Consider the following 21,384-nt stretch of genomic DNA (forward strand, 5'->3'; position numbering starts at 1 on the left):
CGCATGTGACTCCTCTGGAGTTGCAGACGTACATAGGCTGCTTACCATCAGGCGGGCCGTATGCTTGTTTGCCACCGACGTATTATTAAAAAAAAAGTAGTAGTAGTAGTAAAACTCTTTATTGTACAAAAATAAAAACAAAACAAGAAAAAACACTCATCATTATTACAAAGGCAAACTTATCCCTTTAAGAGATCACTTCTAGTTAACCTTTGAGCAATTGAGGGAGAATTGGAGACGGTAGACATCATACTGTACAAAGTGGCGCAATCCATTGGTTAAGATAGGTACTACTCGTATATAATATTATTCTTATTAGTAGTAAAACTCTTTATTGTAGTTACATGCGCGTTGCCGACCCCAACACTGCGCACCCTCGTTGAGCTCGCTTTCACATGTGGAACCAGCAATGTACGGTGAATTGTCACTGTCATATGTCACCTTGTCACCGTAGTGAAACCAGGGCCGGATCTTTTTCGACGATCAGTTTCGACTTTATCCATCTCTCATTATCTCGTATCGTATCCAATTCCTCTTGAGTTTTCTGACAATGTAGATCAAATGTCAATGTCATCCATCAAAAACGTGTAATCATCGATTAACCTATGACTTTAATTTTCGAGGGTGGACTCCCAGCCTATGCGACAAGCGTCATAATGACGTCAATGATCTACTTCTGTTTAATATTACTGCAGTTATCTGTCTGGTTGTCTGTAGATGAGTCTACTAGATGATGAATGGATTGTTATACAACTACCCTTATGAAATGCCTTACATTATAATAGAGCTTCGGAAATTAATTCAATGCGTATCTAGGTATACTTAAGTGTCAGATTTTTTTTAAAGTTTCAACCTCATTGTCACAGAACGAAGTGTAGAATTAAAAACATATTTTATAATTCTTACAATGTTCCAATATCAATATAATTATGGCTAAAATTTCAAGTCTTCTCGATTCCAAATGGTGGTTAGAAAAAAAAAAAAAAAACCGAATCGGCAAAAAATGTTCATTATCAAATTTGTCTACAATTTTTTACGAGAACCGGTAGAGAAATAAGACCTATAGAGGAGAACCGCCGGACAGTCGGATAGACATACGAAAGCTTTCAGAGAACAGTTTTCAGAGAACTATGAAACTATATATGGTTCAATATCAATGTTTAAGAATTTAAAAGTGAAAATTAGGTCTTGATCTTATATTTATATGACCTTGAGTCGTGTCATCAGCGGCTTACGCTAATTGCTGGAGAGCTGGGCACGCTAAATCAAAACCATATCAAATGTTTGTATCAGAACCCCTAGCGTAAATATATTCGATAGCGTGACGCGACGTACGCGTTTGCGTTTAGTCTTAATTTGTATGGGATTTAGAAACAGCGCGCCAAGCGGGACGTTTTGGAAACTCAAAATCCCATACAAAATGAGACGTAACGTAAACGCGTATGTCACGTCACGCCATCGAATAAATTTACACTAGGGGTACAGAATTGACCTCTTAAGAGGAATTCCTAGTTGCGATTTTTCCATACAAACGTTCTCGATTGTTTCCTCCCTGGATTTTTAATCTGGAGCAATGATTTTTTCAAATAAGATCAATATCATTAATATATGTGTCGCTATGTTTTGCTTTTTTGGATTATTTTATTCTGAAGGAACTTACAGCGCCTCGAAAATGGCAATAACGGCTCAATTGAATTGGCTGCAAAAAAGGCGCATTATAGAAATATGACTACAAATATCCAAAAAATCTAAACTTAGCGGCATAGATTATTTCATCCTCTTGCGGATCCCAAAATTTCATAATGATGGGTTGCGTTCTGGAGGAGGAAACAGTCGAGAGCGAAACCCCGATTTTTGAGTTTTTTGCGTGGAAATTTTAGTCCGAGCTGCACGTTGTCCTTATCGTACGCACGCACTGGAGCCCACCGCAGCGCGTCAGAAACATAGTTTCAAAAATTAGAGAAGTTGCTCAGCTAGGAATTGCTCTTAAATTCAAGAAACTAATTTTATTAACCGTACTGACATTGTTTACTTTGTAGTAAAAGGGGGGGGGGGGGGGGATTGTAATATTTGTAACAAGATTTCGCTACAAATTGGCGAAGTTTCTGGAGAGAATAATTCAGTTTGAGAGGTCGAGGTTCAAGACGAACTGTTACTAAGTATACGAATAAGGTGCTGTCCGGGTTCCGACTGCAGCTGCACTACTGCGGCAGTATTGCAGTGCGATAATACTACCGACTGTATTATCCAGACAGTCAAAAATTATGTTGCTGCCTGGATTTTGGACATTTGCGGTAGTTATGTGGTTCTTCAAAAAATAGTTATGAAAAAAGTTTTTTTGAGTTTCAGTTCTAAGTATGGGGAACCCCCAAAATTTATTGTTTTTTTTTTTTCTATTTTTGTGTGAAAATCTTATTGCGGTTCATAGAATACATCTACTTACCAAGTTTGAACAGTATAGCTCTTATAGTTTCGGAAAAAAGTGGCTGGGACATAATCGGACAGACAGACGGACATGACGAATCTATAAGGGTTCCGTTTTTTGCCATTTGGCTACGGAACCCTAAAGAATCCGTGATACACTTGTAAGTACTTTTATTTCCAATTACTTATATACTACAGCGGCAAATTGTAAGTAAAAATTATTGAACTAATTTATTAGTATAGAACCGGTACAGAGAACCAGTATTTTGCGCCAATATTTTGATACAAGCGGAGCGTGAATCTCGTGACCTAAACACGTAAGCGCCATGGATTTCACGGCGTTTACGACGTTTTGGTCGCGTAGTACAGGTTGCGGTTGCGAGAATTTCATTGTTTGGTATGGCTTCTCTATTATTATTATTATAGCCTTTATTGCTGGACACTAAACTGCACTTCATTGTTTATTAGTTTTATCAGTTTTTCTTGATTTAGTGTCCAGCGTGTCCTGTGACACATAGGCCTCTTCCAGCTTCTTCCATTTCTCTCTGTCGTTTGCTATTTTGAGCCATTCTATTCCTCCAATTGTATTGATGTCGTCTCTCCATCTTTTAAATTGGCCACCTTGCTTCCTTTTGGCTTCTCTATAGTAAATAATAACTCAATGGCAAAAATTGACTAAATGTGACGTTCGAATCCAGTCGAACACTCGACAATTGTCACATAGCGCCATCTAGTGGTGTTGGCGTAACTTCGTTGTTTCTTTTTATTTCTCTTAGTGTTATATTTTTTTAGAAATATTGAACATGATTTAATTTAATTAGTTTAGTTACAAATATAAATAGTTGTATTTCAGCATTTTTTTTCTGGATATTGTGTCGTTAGGTAATGAAACCTACATGTTTTAAAAGGTAGCATAATATGACTGACAACACGCAGTTCTGGCTGAAAAGAGAACTAAATTTGAAATGTAGGGAAAAAAGAAGGAGGAAAAAAGACTGCATGGGTTAGTGTCAGAATACTGATTGTTACAAAATTAAAATATATATTATAAAACTCAACGTGGAAATTCATTGTCGCCATACGAGTATATAGTTCCGGAGATACAGAGTTTGGTTTCTGGATTTTAATAGGTCGACGCAAATGTTGCTTTCCTTTGCCAAGTTGCTGAGGAAATAGGAGCGTGCCCTAGAGCGTGGCAAGCTGATGTAAGAGACGGGGTCTTCTCTTCGTCCAGTTCGGGACGCCTTCACGGCCATTGTTACGAGTTCCAACCCAAATGCTATTCTTGACTGCAGCAGATTTCTGTCGTCTGTCTTGTTCGTCAGGCGGAATGTAGAGGAGTTAATTCGGAGGTATAAACATCGTCTGTGGCAGCAGGTATGTGTTGGCTTTTAGAAAACCCTTATGTCACCCTTACGTAGCCCTTAAGAAGCTCATAGTTTACTTGTAGAACAAGTTTTGTCATTGTCATAGATCGGTAACCTTTTGCTTTTGTCACATTTATAATGAATAATTTTAATATAATGATCAAGGTTTACTGAGGTCTGATGGACAGTGTTGCTTGCCAAATTTAATAATTACCAGCATAAAATTTAATTAAACAACTAGTTTGTTGGTGGTTTATCCTATAGTGTAAGAATACAGATATGAATGAACCAACAGCTCTAATAGCAGACTGAGCTAGAATTTGAATTTTTTAGGGTATGTAGGAGTTTTGAAAGAAGAAATAAAACAACTAACAAGTGAAGTATTATGTAACCAGCCGGGTACATTCCATAGATTTACAGGTTACACAATAAACCTATCGGAACAACCTCAGCTTACTCATAATGTAAATTTATGACCATGTTAGCTTGGAAACTCCTAAAATAGTGCATATACAGACTATCTCCAGTGGTAGCTGCTCCACCCACTCACAACTTCGCCCTCGGCGAGTGCATTTAGCGGACTATTGGAAGTCTATTTTTAGGTGTGAAATGTAGGAATGTTTGCGTGCGAATATGTGTACGAATACGGATTGAATGGGTTTTTAAAATTTTGCATCTACTGTTGGGCAATAGATGAATACCTAATAATCTACAACTACACAGGTTGGATAAATAAGTGAATTACTATATAAACTCTATTTCATCACTAGCTGGCTTTTGGATAGATGCTTTTATAGTATTAAGGATTATTTGAATAACTGACTTTACAATTAGATTTTTTTTTCATTGACATTTTCATATTCATGTTTGTATTGCTTTAAGATTTTTTTATTATTATTATGGCAACAAACTGTCATTACATCAAAAGATACAATAAATGGACTACGGAGAAGACAAACAGTGCCGAAACATTTTTCAAGTTATATTGTGGAAACATTATAGGAGTTGATACTGAGTGGTAAATAGATTCAAGATTTGATGTTAAAATGTGCTCCTCTGTAATATTTGCATGTCTGCACGCAGACTGAATACACTGGACTTTTGTTTCTTTTTTTGTACCTACATGTATGATCTGCAAATAAGTTATTTGAATCTTTTGAATCTAAAAATGTAATTTAATGTAATACAATGTAAATAGGTTTCAAAATATTTTGCATGCCTACTAGTACAGTCAAGTGCAAAAATATGGATCTAATAAATCGTCTCATAAATATGGTATCACGCTCTTATTACACTGGAATAAGATGCTATGGAACATATTTTCGAGTAAGATGTTTACACCCATATTTTTACACTTGAGTGTACAAGAATATTGACATTACCTGGACATAATACTAGTGATTCTACCATATATTATCTGTGCATAAAGTTAAGCGAATAAACGGATTCATTCATTCATTCTGAAAATTCTCAAATCTAAAACAAATGTAGTGTACAACATCAAATAAAATATCCCTTTTACCCGACTACGAGAGCTCTTGTGTCGTGTGTTATACGAATGACTAACGGGTTCAAATCCCGGGAAGAGCATTAATTTGTGTGTTTATTGCAATGTTCCTGAGTTATGGATGTTCTCTATATTCTAGTACCCTTAACACAGGTACAGGCTTAGGTCGATTTGTGTTGGATTTTCCCGTAATATTTATTATGTAATCATATTTAATGTCCAAATTCCCAATTCTTTATCCTTCTCCGGGCCTCAAACTATTTTCATATTAAGTTTCATCTTAATCGGTTGATGCGTTAAAGCGTGGCGAGGTAACAGATAGACAGACAAACAGAGTTACTTTCGCATTAAGCAGAAATTAACTAATTTATTAAATCTTTTAATTAATATAAAATGTACTAATTTCGTACCTATATCGGCTACTTTCGTCCAAACGAAAGATTGGTAAAAAAAGTCTACCAAAGTTGAAAGTTTTAAACTGATAATCGAGAGGTTTTACAATAGGTCCCGAAATTTTCGTACAATAAAGAGTAAAAACCATTACTTTTACTTATATAAGCACACGGACAAATGACAACACCTGCTTAATAATAACGCCCACTGTACCAAAATCGTAAATATGTATACACTTTTTATCTAATTCCAATTGATTAAGGTTGAGCATTGTATACAAATTTATGACTGTAACTGTACCTGTTTTAAAACATTAAAGCACCCTGAGCTGACACGGCACAGATTATCCAAGGAACCGTGTGGCAATATTAATTTAATTAAATTTAATCTCGCCAACATACTGTCGCCCTGTACGATCCAGTACGATTGAAAGTCGAATGGGCGAGATCTAAGACCAGCTGTTGGTTGTAATGTTGATGCCTCTAATAATGAATCTTAGAGTTACAATGTACGCCCTAGTTTTATGATATCTACGCTATGTAGGATATAAGTTCATTTTAATATGATTGCCTTCAGTGGCAATGGGCAGGGCACATTGCTCGGGGAACTTATGACCGTTGAGGCAGAAAAAGACGCAGCGTTGGAAGGCCCTTATAAGACGGACCGACGATCTGGTCAAAATCCCAGGGACAGGTTGGATGAGGTCAACACGTGGCCGGCCACTGTGGAAATTAATGAGGGAGGCCTGGTGGAAGAAGTGCAGGAAAAAGGTGCAAATACTTGCTAATCTATTACTTACTGTTCTTGTCCCCAATTTCCCCAAAGCAGTATGCCATATTAGAATACAGAGTAAGCATAGGCATAATAAGCCAATGACTTGATTGTGCACCAACAAAAAAAAGTAGATATCTCTTCTGATTGCTTAAATAAGCATATCGAAAACACTTTTCAGGAGGGCCGTGTGATTTGCAATCTGACATGCGTTAACTGAAAATAAATGTTGGCTTTTAGATCTTGTCTTTCAATTCAAATTGTATTTTTTTATTTAACCATGTTCCGTAGGAATATTGTAAATATTTAATTACCTAATCCAAATAAAGCAATGGCAAAATATTGTCCCGTATAATTCCCGTAGTAGGAGCAACATTTGCATATCTTTCCGGGATAAACGCCCCGTTGCCACCCACTGACTGTACTGTTCCCATTTACCCTTTCCCTGTTACGGCCTACACGCTGTACTGATATAGTCAAATTGTCGCTCCTGTTCTAATTTAAATATGTTACGATACATTCTACAGTGGGATTCGAAGTTCCAAAATCTGAAATAGATTTGTTGACACTTCCCTGGGGCTTATGGTCAAAGAGTAAATGAACTGAAAATCTTTATTTCAGGCAACAAGTGGCCCATAAATAAATACCTTAAAACTGACATACATATTAAAACAATATATCTTAGAACTACACACTACAAATAACATTATGGTTGCGATGCATTACGCAACCCTGCAGTGTCAGGGAGCCGGCCTCGGAACTGCCGAAACTTGACACCCTTCGGCCAAAACTCCTCCTTGTTGAAGGTCACCAAGGAGGGTTGTGGAAGGTAGGAAGATTAAAGTAAGTATATAGAAACTTATGGTGTCCTCTACCACAACCTGCATCTGCCGCGATAGCAGAGGGATGCTGGAGCTCTTGGTCACTTTTTCGTCGTATACTTATGACATGTATTTCGGTTTCTGCTTGAAATAACACAAATTAAAAAAAAATGCTTCTAATCGTTGGAATTGTTGATTATGCATCTTGTACTACACAGAGTTGAAATTATAGGCAGAATAAGGGACCTCCCTAGTAATGTTGTAGTAGTAGTTAAACGCTTTATTTTATTACACAATACAAGTATATAATAAATAGAGAATACCATAAATGTGTTCAAATACGTCTTCTTCTATATCCTTTCGCTCTTGGCAGAGCGTTCGTGGTCACGTTAAGGCGCCCGCATCGGTAGTATAGGCGGACACAGGCGACATAGCTCTTTGCACGATCTCCCGCCATATCTCCCTGTTGGTAGACTGTCTGGCACAGCCAAACGTGAGAGTCAGAATGACGGGTGTACCTAAATAAAATCAAATGAAAAGCATACCATATTTTTGTACCTAATTTGTACTAGTTAGTACCTCGTTTAAAAAAAATTGTACCTCACGGTACGTAAAGTTATGATAAAAAAAACAGGTCACCCGCCATCCTGACAGTCAGAATGGCGGGTGTACTTTATTACGCTATGTTCCCGTGGTTATTGATAATATCTATAACAGCCAAATTTGTGTACCTTTTTTATACCTTCATATTCCATTATAATATGAGTCATTTTATTTGTGCTTTCCAAGTTTTACTCATTTTATATTTTGCTTGCTATTACAATTTTGCAGGCGTTATAATTTTTCAAGTTATCGATTTAATTTTTAAGAAAAAACGCTAAGGTACAATTATTTTTATTACGCCAGGATTTAGTACCTTTAATGTTTAATCTGTTAAGTTCAAATAACTCAGAAAATCATGTCTTAAAAATGATTTTTCTTAGGAAGATTTCTTTGAATTAGCGCCTAGCCTTTTTTAACGCTAAGGTACAATTATTTGTATTACGCCAGGATTTAGTACCTTTAATGTTTAATCTGTTAAGTTCTAATAGCTCAGAAAATCATGTTTTAAAAATGATTTTTCTTAGGAAAATTTCTTTGAATTGGCGCCTAGCCTTTTTTCAGACATGATTTACTGAGTTATTTGAACTTAACAGATTAAACATTAAAGGTACTAAATCCTGGCGTAATAAAAATAATTGTACCTTAGCGTTTTTTCTTAAAAAAGAAATCGATAATTTGAAAAATTATAACGCCTGCAAAATTGTAATAGCAAGCAAAATATAAAATGAGTAAAACTTGGAAACCATAAATAAAATGACTCGTATTATAATTGAATATGAAGGTACAAAAAAGGTACAAAAATTTGGCTTTTATAGAATTTATCAATAACCACGGGAACATAGCGTAATAAAGTACACCCGCCATTCTGACTGTCAGGATGGCGGGTGACCTGTTTTTTGGTGATAACTTTAAGTACCGTGAGGTACAATTTTTTTTAAAGGAGGTACTAAATAGTACAAATTAGGTACAAAAATATGGTATGGTTTTCATTTAATTTTATTTAGGTACACCCGCCATTCTGACTCTCACCAAAAATATGGTATGGTTTTCATTTAATTTTATTTAGGTACACCCGCCATTCTGACTCTCACAGCCAAACACGCGGTTTCCAACTACGGATTTTATTTGCTCAGTCCAGCGCATAGGTGACCTGCCGCGCGATCTGTCTCCCTCAAGTCTTCCATGTACGACCAGCCGCTCTATGGAGTCGCTATGTCGCCTAGAGACATGTCCAAAGTACAACAGTATGCACAACTGTACAAATACAAAGGTAACTAATTCTTGCAACCATAATGACTAAAATATTAAAATTTTATATTAATGTGATTAGCAATAAAATAAATATAAACCTAGTTTATTTGCGCCCACACTACTTTTTAAGGTCACAATTTGCTGTTACTCTTATATACTGTGGGTTGATATTTGAAACTACGGTTGAAGTGAAAGAGTGGGAAAGCCACTCAAATTACCAGGACGTGGGTGTGTTTACGTCATTCGTTATTTGCTTTAGTAGTTGTATACATTGTGTTAATTGTACGTGATTTATATAACTAGAGAGAGTTGGGAGAGGAGTTATGTTTTCACCAATTTCATTATGTTATAGAGGGGAGCGTCTGAACACCAAGTTTTTTGGTACAACGTGCCAAAATCATTTTCACTCCCGACACAAAAAGAGGGGTGTTATATTTATCTTGAACGCCAATGTATGTCTGTCTGTGGAATCGTAGCTCTCCAACGGATGGGCCAATTTCGATGCAATTTTTTTACGTGCAAGAGAGTTTTCTTGCGGTGATTCTTAGCTATGTTTCATAGAAATCTGACCAGTAATTAGAAGAGTATCTCTTCCAAAATGATGTAAGGCATTCTTGGCATACAATGGATTTTGTTGGCATATACTCCCTATATGCCATATAGGGAGTATATGTTAATAACTATAAAAGACTCCCCTTTTATAATTATTAACTAGTCGCTTTTAACCACTTGAAAATCGATTGAGACCTTCACACACATCCAGAAATAATTAATTGCTGATAACAATAAAAAGTTAATATGGAAATTTTCTGTAAATAGATGGATTTTTATTAAATGCTTTTGAAAAAGAATAGTGACTTTACAAGTATTTGAAGTTAAGTTAATAAGTTAGTGATTTATGGATAGGCTAACCTTGCCACGTTCAGAATGGTGTGAAATGGCGCTTCTGCATGTTAAGTTGATACTCGCATGACCACTAGAGCTTCAATATTGTGGCGAGTATTAAAAATAAACAGTTACAAAAAGTGGAATTAATGCCACTAATCATTCTCTAGCAGTCAACCTTTAGAAAAAGAGAAATTTACTTGGTGAACACACTAATAACTTTACATTTTTAATTTAATATAAATAGTCAAATATATAAGTCATTGTTTTATTAAGAGCGTTTAAGGAAGTAAGTGAACACTTACTATTAGGATATAGGATATATTATGAACACGTCGCATACTTCTGTTGTTTATCCAATAAAAAAATGAAGATAAAATAAATATGTACAACAGTAGTATGCATATAATATATACCAGTAAATATACTTATTAATACATAATATATAAACAGATATACCTGCTACTAAATTGACTATGAAGATAACACTCATGATAATCTTGAGACTTCTCAAAAATGTGCTTGCACAGCTTGCGCTTGAACGAGAACTTAGTCTCGACTCGTTTCTTATCAATTTCTTTGGTAAAATGAGTGAAGAATTAAATGTCATAATCACGGTAGTAATGCGGCGGCAAACGTCACTCATCTAAGGAAATTGATAGACATATTCTATAAATTATTATAAAAAAAATATATATATATTCTCAGACAATTAATACAGTCCATATTTGTTAGTATCAACTTACAACCTATGTTATGTTACCTTCCGTACAATAAATTACATAAATTAAATTAGGTAACTCTAGATTGCTGATTATCTTGGCCGATTTACCGAACTGCACGTTTGTGAACATGCAATTCGATAAATCGTCCCAAAATACCAGAATCTAACCGCTCGGCTATCATTTTCAGGATCCCGTTGGTGCTCCCGCGTATACGGTGTACCACTGATGCATTATTTTTTCGCATAATAGCATAAAAATCATCTACATGTGCGTCCGCAAACATGCCAGAAGCACTACAGTTATATTAACGCCACAGTACGAGTAGTAAAGTTGTAATGTTAGTGCAGTTGAAATTGCCATCGAAATGTCAACTTATTGGCGCAGGTGACGTCACTGTTCGTTAAAATCTTAACACTCGTAGACTTACATATTATAAAAAGCTTTTGACACAGTCACAACACAGTGTATACGGCACGGTGTATTTGCTTCAATTTTTCTAGTATCCGTACTCAAATTGTCAAATTGACAAGCCACTACACTGATTTTAGATATATATGTGGCGTCACTAGACTTAAATCGACCGGGAGTCAAAAATGCTATATGTGGCATTCCGCAGGGTTTCATTTTGGGACCGTTATTGTTTCTTCTCTATAGGAGAAAAGTGTCATAACTAAGCATCTTTCTTTCTATTTTTCCAGATATGGATATTCGGCGGTGTCTGGTGCTCCGTGTGGCTGGCTGTAGACGTGTGGATGTGCACAGCTTCCATACTGAATCTCTGCGCCATCTCCCTCGACCGCTACGTGGCCGTCACCCGTCCCGTCAGCTACCCTAGCATCATGAGTAGAAAGAGAGCCAAAGCGCTCATAGCTGGCCTGTGGGTGCTTTCGTTTGTCATCTGTTTCCCGCCGCTGGTCGGATGGAAGGATAAGAAGGTCAGTATATCATAAGGGGCCATTCATTTATTATGTAAGACTATTTTTACCAGTTTTAATCCCCCTGTCACCCTTATGTAAGAAAAAATAAGAATAAGCCAACCCCCTTCCCCTATATTACCTAAAAATCTAAATGAAAAATTAATACAAGTTTAAGTAAGCAAGTAAGTAAATACACTTTATTGCACCACAAAAGAAATAAATCAATAACAGATTTACAATGTAAATAAAAGTAGCAACAGGCGGTCTTATCGCCGTGATCGATCTCTTCCAGACAACCTTAGGGTAGCAGGATATAAAGAACAGAAAATTGTAGAAACAGGTAGTGCACAAATACATTACGTGTAAGTAAAAAAATACCCAATGATCCCCTACCCTAAGTAATTTTATCGTAAGCCTACTTTTATTTTGATCTCGGTCCTTCAAAATCCTTTTACCATAAAACTGTACTTCATCATGCTACTTTAGGCCCACATTTCTAAATATACATTAGAGAGACCCCTTTAGCCATATTCGCAAAATTATGGCTTAAGTAGGGACTTACGCGTGTAAACAAAATATATGTGTGTCAATTAACTAGGCCAGATGTCTCATCCTGTGAGTGTTGCTCTCTAAATAATAATTTATCTTGGCAATATGTTGCGAGAACGAGCTTACTAATGAATGCACGTGTTTATATAATAAAAAATAGCTTGAAAAGGATTTTGACTTATGCAAATAATTTCAGTTAAATCTTTTTATATTTCTGGCGTTGATATTTGAAACGAATAACTTCTCCAAATTCTCATATAAATCCTGTCAGGTGGTTTATTTCTAACTATAATCTTTCCTTACTCATGCGAAAAAAAGAACGTAGCAATTTTTATCCGACGGCGCAATTTCAATCAATCATTATAAATCAGACCTACAAAATTCGTTTCTTATTCAATATCAGCAATAGTTTTGAACTTTTTGATATCCTTTTTGACTATAATATCTTATAGCTTGAAATCCGCATTATGTACTATGTTTTTTTTATTGTTTGCAATAAAGACTAATGACTTTATTCATAATTCTATGTTAAATCTAACAAATCGTTGATAATCATCAGACATAGAAGTTTTTGTCGAAAAACAAAAACAAGAAACATGGATTATTAATAAAATTAAAAGATGTAAATTCTACTTGCTGTAATTTACCGGGAAATGTCAAGAATGCAAATCAATTACAATTCCGACCATAATTTCTTTATTGCATATATTAAGTATTTAAAATTAAAAACATAAACTGTAGAATAGTGTCAAAAAATAAGAAAACTATCTATGGGTGTATCAAACAAGATTTCGAACGTGTTGTGTATTTTGCGGTAGCTATCTTTTTATACAATGTTAAAAATATATAGAACGCTAAGGTAACATCGATAATAGACATTTCGATATTTGATTTTGCTACATACACATCTATGTGTGATAATCATACATCCCTGTCCGTCATTCTAAAGTTTTTTTTATTCGAAAAAGATAAAATTTAATAAAGGGTTGGAGAGGTTTATGAATAAAAGGGTAAATAAATATATCAATTTTAAAACTTGCCACAATGTAATTTGATAAAGATATTATGAAACTGCATGACAATCTTGAAGAATGTAACTTTACTCAAATGACATTTAAAACACACCTCCCACACCAGATTGAAACAAACTGACGTCAATCACAGTTACAAAATTAGCCAACTGACGCCTACATGCATAATTAAGGCTTCCATTGATTTATTACTCAAACCTCCAAACGCTAATAGCCAAGAAATCAATACGTCTATATTGAAATAAATTCCCAAATCTAAGGCAGCAGAAACACTTGAAATGACAATAATGCAAACAAAAATAGACTCTTACTCAATGTCGTAAAGTCTCATATCTATGCTTTTAAATCGTAGTAGACGTAAATAGGTAAGACGATTAGACAGGTGCCAGACCGAATGTCAAGGGTTAATAAGTAATTAAGCAAACGTCTACTTCTCAATTGAAAAATCAACCTTATGTCAAATACGGTAGAGGACAATTTGAGTTTGTGAGGATGCCTTCGGGTTTTGCGAATGCTCCATAGCAGTTAGCTTCGAGCAAGTATTCGTGTTTAATCGAAGTATCAACAAAGTGTAAAACAGAGATAGATATTTAGACTCTGTCATGTTGAAATGTATCGTGTGCGTTTCCATAAGAACCAAGCGGTATACTTTTTTCTTTAATGACGTACAAATTCCATCAGCTGATGGCATAAATATCTAGGTTTTTATTTTAGAAAGGAGCAAAATAAGCAGGTAAGTTCAAACATATTTATCAATTCTCACATACTCTTTATTTAAGAGTAGGTATATCGCAATCTATGTCAGATGAATAAAAAAATAAAATACAGACGAATAAACATCAGACATAGTATTTTTGTTCATAACCAAAATATATTGTTAACTTCATTAAAATACCGTTGATTATAATTGCAGGTACAGATAGTAGGTCTATTTGGGTGGTCTATTTAAAAACGTCTGCGATGTAAAAGTATTAATTGACCCTCACACGGGTAACCCTTTTAGGCAGACAGATATTAAGGTACTTTTGATCCTGACACTTATTTGTTTTCAGAATTTATTTGCTCTAAATATACTTTAGATATGGGTCGCGTTGGAAAAATTTGACTGTTAGAAGTAGATGAAAAAGCTCAGGTTGAATGGTGAGCTATTTAATACAAAGAAGGAAAAAGATTTGTACCACATAATTATAAAAATTAAAACAGGAAATCTGGCATTTGTGTAGTTTTACTGAAATATACTCGAACTTTTCAAGCTTCATTGTACATTCACTAACTTTAATTGTTAAGTCATTAAAATACTATATCAAAGCGTATGTACGTATTGAACAACAAAACAGAACATCAAATAAAGATGGCGATCACAATTTCTTGCATGCTTATTATTAAACATAAAAACTGAAATGATTGCCATATAATAAAACGACTGAGCACTCCAGTGACTAAGGCCGGATTCAAACCTGTGTCTTCAGTTTATATATCTTGATCTCTTTACTAAGCAAAGACGTCCGCAGCCTAAATTCAAATTTATTAAATTAAAAGAAAAACATCAAATTAATAGAAAAAGAAGAAATGTAAAATTCCACACGGGTCTGGTAAAGTTTGGTGGCTCAGTAAGTTCGCGAAACTCGAAGGAGTGAATTTTTCCCTTAATTTAAAAACATGATCTCTTGCAGCCCGAAGAAGCCGAACTGAAAGACGGCTGGTCGCCCAACCCCCACTGCCCCTGGACGTGTGAGCTGACCAACGACGCTGGCTACGTCGTCTACTCCGCTCTCGGCTCATTCTACATCCCAATGTTCGTTATGCTGTTCTTCTATTGGAGGATTTATAAGGCCGCTGTGAGAACTACTAAAGCGATTAACCAGGGGTTCAGGACTACCAAAGGTGAGGATTGCATAAAAGTGTAACTTCAACAGTTTTGAATGATTCACGGTTAGTTTCACTAGACATAAATCGACCAACGAAAGATCGTTCGTTGAAAGCGAACGCAGCCGACGTGCACGAATGAGCGTAGACCGATCGCGGTCTACACAACTTTAACACCCACCCGCTATCTCCAGTTACCCGTGAACAAGATGCATGTAACTGCGTCGAAATATCGGGAGCTCAAAAACAATATAAAAGGTAATCACGGTTTATATCCCGGTCGATTTAAGTCTAGTGTAACTTCAAGTTTTATATGTCGGTTTCACCCTATACTACTCTGGTCTTTAAATTTTTCTTCGTCATATTTTTATAAATAATTAGATTAATATTATTAGGATAAGCTTCATTTACTATCCATCACTATCCTAACAATAATAATCCATTATTAAACTCCATCTACTCCGGCATAATCGGTATTCCATGTCCTGTTGGTTAATATTGTATTAGACCCGCAACTACAACTTTATCAATGACACCAGCCTATCTTTATGAATGAATTTTATCAACTTTATCTTTGAATAGTTTTCTCTTTTTATTCCTAACCTAACCGCCATCTTCCATAAATTCCAGGAAAAGGCATGGGCAGCAGATTTGACGACAACAGACTGACGCTACGGATCCACAGGGGCCGGGGCTCCACGAGGCCTCACGGATCTCCTCTGTCTACGGCTTCTAATCATTCTACGAGTACATCGCTCAGTGCCAGCCCTGAGAGACTTAGAAGGTATGAACATAAATTAACCATAATCATAAATATGGTCGAAAGCCAATGCCAGTCAAAGAATCCTTCAAGAATCTCCACAATGAATGCGCTGCCTTCACCTAAAGGCTTAGAAGGTAAATTATTTATAGTTTTTAGAGGCCAATCAATCATGACGTCCATGGCGCAGTCAAGGGCCATGTGGACTTATGGAGCCACATACTTTCTCGATGGCGTCCGACCATTAAGTTCGCGTAGATACGATGCATGGATGATTACGCTAAATAGAGTGGTCTAGTAAGATTTCACTTTGAAAGTTAAAAGTTACTTATTTTGTATTCTGACTGTAAAATATGATAAATTAATGGAGGTTTTTATTTTTCTGTTTGGATTTTTAACTTTGGCCCTTAGTCTTTAAGATACTTTTAGTAAACCATACTTAATGTATGTAGATACCTCACGATACATTGAGATTTTGTCGTTTTTTCCAGACATTCCAGTGCTCGTCGTGCGCATGAAAAAGTCAAAATCTCTGTCTCCTACCCGTCGTCAGAACAGATCTGTCAGACGCACGAGAACTCCCGGTCTCCCAGTAGATCCCCAAGCCCCTCGCTGTACGCTGTTCACTACGAGCGCGACGGCAGGTTCGCGATCATCATCGTCAACATCATCTTCATTGACTCCGGCATCATCTTCATCTATACCTGACTCTCATCATTGTAATCATTCTCATCATTTCATTTTTCATTTACGTTACTTTTACTTTTTGTCCCTTTATCTTTGGCATTATTTTTATATTTTTCTGGCGTTACTTCACTAATAGTTTGCAAAGTTTTACCATACACTTTTTATTCTCGTAAACGTTTTTAGAGAACTTTAAATGGTATATATATAGTTAGCAGTTTCCCAAGCACATTTTTAATTGTCTCTTCAACGAATGTTTGTAAAACATCCATTGATCTTTCAATTGTTTTAACAGTTTGAAATAATATCTGATACAAATAATATAATTTATGTTCGATGTTAAACTATTAAAATGTAATTCACATAATGCACTAACTGTAATACTAATCACTTGACTAAAATCCAATTGAAACTTTGACAGAGAATTGACTGAGAGCAGACTTCGGGTTAGACCGCCACATCATTTGGCCCCGGGGCCGCTGTACGACGAGTTCGATGACAAGCCAAGGGCCACGAGAAGAATGGGGAAGAGGAATATAAAAGCTCAAGTGAGTTTTTACAGAAATAGCTTTCTTGTTATGTCATTTATTATTGGCTGAAGTCATCCATCTCTGTTTTTGTACGTGGTCCGATTTTGAGCCTTTTGATTGGTCACCTGTAGTGTAATCTTAGTACTTTTTGGTCCCATTCTTTGGCGACGAGCGCCTGTCATCTACTCCTCTGCTCTTCAACCGTTTTCTATCCCGTAACCTCGTACTATCGTCAGCCTTATCCTTTTTTTTTTATACTACGTCGGTGGCAAACAAGCATACAGCCCGCCTGATGGTAAGCAGTCTCCGTAGCCTATGTACGCCTGCAACTCCAGAGGAGTTACATGCGCGTATGCGTTATTTACTTTGATAGCTCATCGACTCAGAAATATCGACCGATTAGAAGCTTGAATTTGAATTTGTATTTATTGACAATTCAAAACATTTATTAATTGCCAGTACTTAACTATAAATACAATTTTCATATAACATGTGATTACAAACTGTTTGTTTCCAGGTAAAACGCTTCAAAATGGAGACCAAAGCCGCCAAAACCCTCGGCATCATCGTTGGCGGCTTCGTCTTCTGCTGGCTCCCATTCTTCAGCGTGTACGTCGTGAGAGCGTTCTGTGGGGACTGCGTGCCTTCCATTATCTTCTCCGTGCTGTTCTGGCTGGGTTACTGCAATTCGGCTATTAATCCGCTAATTTATGCACTGTTTTCTAAGGACTTTAGGTAAGAATTGTTGAGTTACCTTATTCAACTAAATATCTAGTAAAATTCTGCAAGAACTAGTCACACAGTTTTGTAATAATTAAGAGATAAAAAGGAAATACAGGTAAAGGAAATCTAAACTTTCGTGAACTGTATTACCTAGACGAATACATAGTTTTTATGCACACTTAATTTATTTTTCTTGTATTTTTAGGTTCGCATTCAAGCGTATAATCTGCAAGTGCTTCTGCGGGCGCGCGGGCCCGCGGCGGCAGTCCGACGGCTCCGCGCGCCGCGCCGAGCCCAAACCTCACGAGACTTCGCTAGAGGAGCAGGATATCTCTAACAGCACGAGCAATGACAGGTATTGGACAGTTACTAAATGTTTGTCAGAACTTATTTGTCTTACTAAACATAAACATAACTACACTGACTGCAATTTGTTTCTTTTCAGGTGACGTCAAACCCCGCGACGGCAAAACCCCCAATTCCAGGCTACCGTCGCGTGTGTTTAGCAGGGACAGCGAGCCGTCACCTTCCTCAGATAGTTTCTTGCACCATTATCATTCCAGCCGAACGGCCTACTCAACAAGCTTCCTCCAAGAATCTCCAGTACCTAAAATAGTCAAACACGAACGATGCTTAACGGTCATTTTGCGGTTGTCTGATTGATTCGGAGCATTACCGAGACTCCCGGCAAGAGGCTCTCGACAAATGTGTGCAGCTGGCATCAGATTTTTATTAATAAAAACTCTGGTGAATTACAAGAAGAATTACAAATCAAGATATGCGCAAAGATCAGAATCAAAATGAAACTCTCCACTTTTTGTACCCAAAGGGTACGTAGTTTCTTCGGCCATCTGAGCAGAACAAAATCAGATTGTATGGAGACGCTAATGATCATTTGCCACATGGCAAAGAAGCGTAGGGATGGACGTATGATCACGCGTTGAGTCTACAGAATAACATCAGAGACTAAAGCCACATTACAGGCTAGCATATACCGGGTCCAAGATAGAGTGGCTTGGAGAGCACTGGTGACGAGTGTCCACAATCGTCACGTCCTACAGTCATGAGGATACGACAAAGAATATGAAGAAATCTAGACAGCCGAGAAACATTAATAAAGTACACAATCAGATCGGAATATGAAAAGTTGGATGCTTCAATAAAACTTTGACTTGTGAAAAACTTGAAGTCCAAATGAAGAATCAAGAACTTCTTAGTAAAAGAAATATTGTTAAAACACGTGGAATCTGCCCGAATTTGTCCCGAACCTATTCTCTACTAAGTAAATATTAATGGTGAACAAAACGAAGAATTCCGAGACCTTGAAAATTCACTATATTTGAATCCCAACAAGAAAGTTTGACCCAAAGAAGCCATGGAAAAAACCATAATAAAAATTTTAATTTTAGTAGCTTAACGCAAGATACACAGATGTTTTATAGAAAAGTCGAGAAAACAACCTTTTTAAGCATAATAAGAGTCATTATGTAATAAAAAAAGAGTACAAAAGATCTTGCAGTACGAGTAGATAGAAAGAAGTTTCAATGGATTTAGGCTCTCAACCAACAGGGACAAAAAAAGAGAGAGATGCTAAAGAGCTTATCTAATTCTTGTATAATGGCCTTAATTTACAATAGTGAATATTAGTGAAGGTGATGGACTCTTATATGTATTGTACTAAAGACTGTTTTAGCTATAAAAATATATATTGTAAATATTTATTGTGTGTTTGTTGGAGGGACTAATTGGCGTGTTAGATTTTAATGAAAGACAGGTGGCATCCATATTGAAAGTACCTGAACCAACTGGATCTGCAGAGAAAACCCAGAAACAAAACCACGTGACTTTGTCGTTCGGCTGGAGGTCTTGTCTTAGCTTACTTGAAAGTGACAAAAGTGTGGGATTTCTATTACAAAACGTCATATTTTTCACTTTTGTATCTGTGGAGGTAGCCCTTGAGAGGCCCGGGGGGAGAGGGGGGCTTGAAGGTCCCTTTTTTCGGATTTTCACTTCCTGGAAACTTTGCGTCTTAGGGGACATGACTACTTATACAAAACGAAAGCTGATTATAATTGCTACAGGTTTAATTGAGTCAAGTTACTCGATATTTTGAATATTTTTTGAAATATCCTCCCTTGAAAGTTTATTTTAGGGATACCAATTTTATCTTGATATCTACATTTAGTTGAGCTACTGCGCCATCATGATAAAATTGAGAGCCTTAAATAAACTTTCAAGAGCTGATATATCAAAAACTATATAAGATATCGAAAACTTTGACGAAAATAAACTTGTAACTTTAATCAACTTTCATTTTATATAAGGTGGCCATTCGCTAAGACGCATGGTTTCTGAGCTATAATCGAAAAACTGAGAAATAAGACCTTCAAGCCCCCCTCTCCCCCCGGGCCTCTCAAGGGCTACGGCCGGGGACTTTTGATATGTTCACCTCCTAACTAGTCCAAACAAAGTAAGTCAAAATTTGTGTTTCAAGCATTTCCCTCTCTAACTTTATTTAAGCAATGATTGCCTGGCCTACTATAAATAAAATAACAAATCAGGGCCTAAAACATCTATATTGTAACTCTTTTTTTAGAACTAAAGTTGTCGAAAAACAAAAGGAAATTCTTCGTCACTAGTAGAACCTTACAACTATGGCACTACGTAAGTGTTATAGGCTGTTATGTTACGATTAGAATCGGACCAAGCTATCTCTGCATGGCATTTGTAATGAAAAAATCTGGTAATGGAATCATTATGTCAAATTTATATGAAAATATGACGTTTAAAATAACTCCTTCACTTTTGTTCTCATCTAGTCGGTGCAAAAGAAAGTGCCTACTAGTTATTCATGTAGCATGAGAAAAAAAAATGGTTTAAAAATTTAAGTTGGTTTACATTACATTTGGTGCTAATTTACCGCCCTAGTGCGGTAACTAGCACCATACGTGCGTATGTCGAAAATTTAAAGGGTCATATGTACTGTAAAACGTTGTACAATACACGTGCGAAAAGGTAATTCGCAACTCGTGTCGATTTAAAACACTCCCTTTTGGTCGTGTTTTCATTATCGCCGCTCGTTGCGAACTTCCTGTTTTTCATACTTGTATCGTAATGTACCTACTATTAACTGCCTTTTTAAAGTTTGAAATGTTAATGCTGTTACGTTTAATGTTTTTAAAGTTTTTTTTTATGACTTAAGGGGGAAGTACACCACGTGATCGCCCATACAAAAAGAGAAAACGTTTTTCCACTTCAAAATATTTTCCATTCTCCATAGTTTTTTGGTATGTTATTATATAGTTAGTGGAAAACGTTTTCTATCGAAATGGAATTTCATAGAAAAAATACCGTTATTTCGCTAGGATCGCAAAGCTATTCTTCCCTCTTAACATAAATTTTATAGTAGAGTCTGTGGTCATATTTCAAAATGGATGCCGCTCCCCGTAAACTAGTCAAAGATCTCGATGTTCCTCGTAATTCGGTGTCATTCTCCTCGGTTAGAGTGTACCTGTACGTGATTGTATTTGTATCATTATGTAAATACAATATATGAGATGTTTGTGTATTTTTTATT

General features: G+C 36.3%; 1 protein-coding gene across 1 annotated transcript in view; it reads left to right on the forward strand.

The window, feature by feature from the left end:
- LOC133529544 (octopamine receptor Oamb) overlaps positions 1-19,761 on the forward strand; it is a 256,980-nt gene extending 237,219 nt beyond the window's left edge. Inside the window, exons 4-11 of the mRNA XM_061867287.1 lie at positions 11,446-11,682; positions 14,918-15,128; positions 15,741-15,894; positions 16,362-16,514; positions 16,976-17,102; positions 17,602-17,819; positions 18,013-18,162; positions 18,253-19,761. Of these exons, the coding sequence (XP_061723271.1) occupies positions 11,446-11,682; positions 14,918-15,128; positions 15,741-15,894; positions 16,362-16,514; positions 16,976-17,102; positions 17,602-17,819; positions 18,013-18,162; positions 18,253-18,256 (1,254 nt within the window). The 3' untranslated portion in view covers positions 18,257-19,761. The remainder of the gene's footprint in view (positions 1-11,445; positions 11,683-14,917; positions 15,129-15,740; positions 15,895-16,361; positions 16,515-16,975; positions 17,103-17,601; positions 17,820-18,012; positions 18,163-18,252) is intronic.
- The last annotated feature ends 1,623 nt before the right edge of the window (positions 19,762-21,384 follow it).

Source organism: Cydia pomonella, chromosome 21 (assembly GCF_033807575.1).
Source record: "Cydia pomonella isolate Wapato2018A chromosome 21, ilCydPomo1, whole genome shotgun sequence".
Classification (NCBI taxonomy): Eukaryota; Metazoa; Arthropoda; class Insecta; order Lepidoptera; family Tortricidae; genus Cydia; species Cydia pomonella.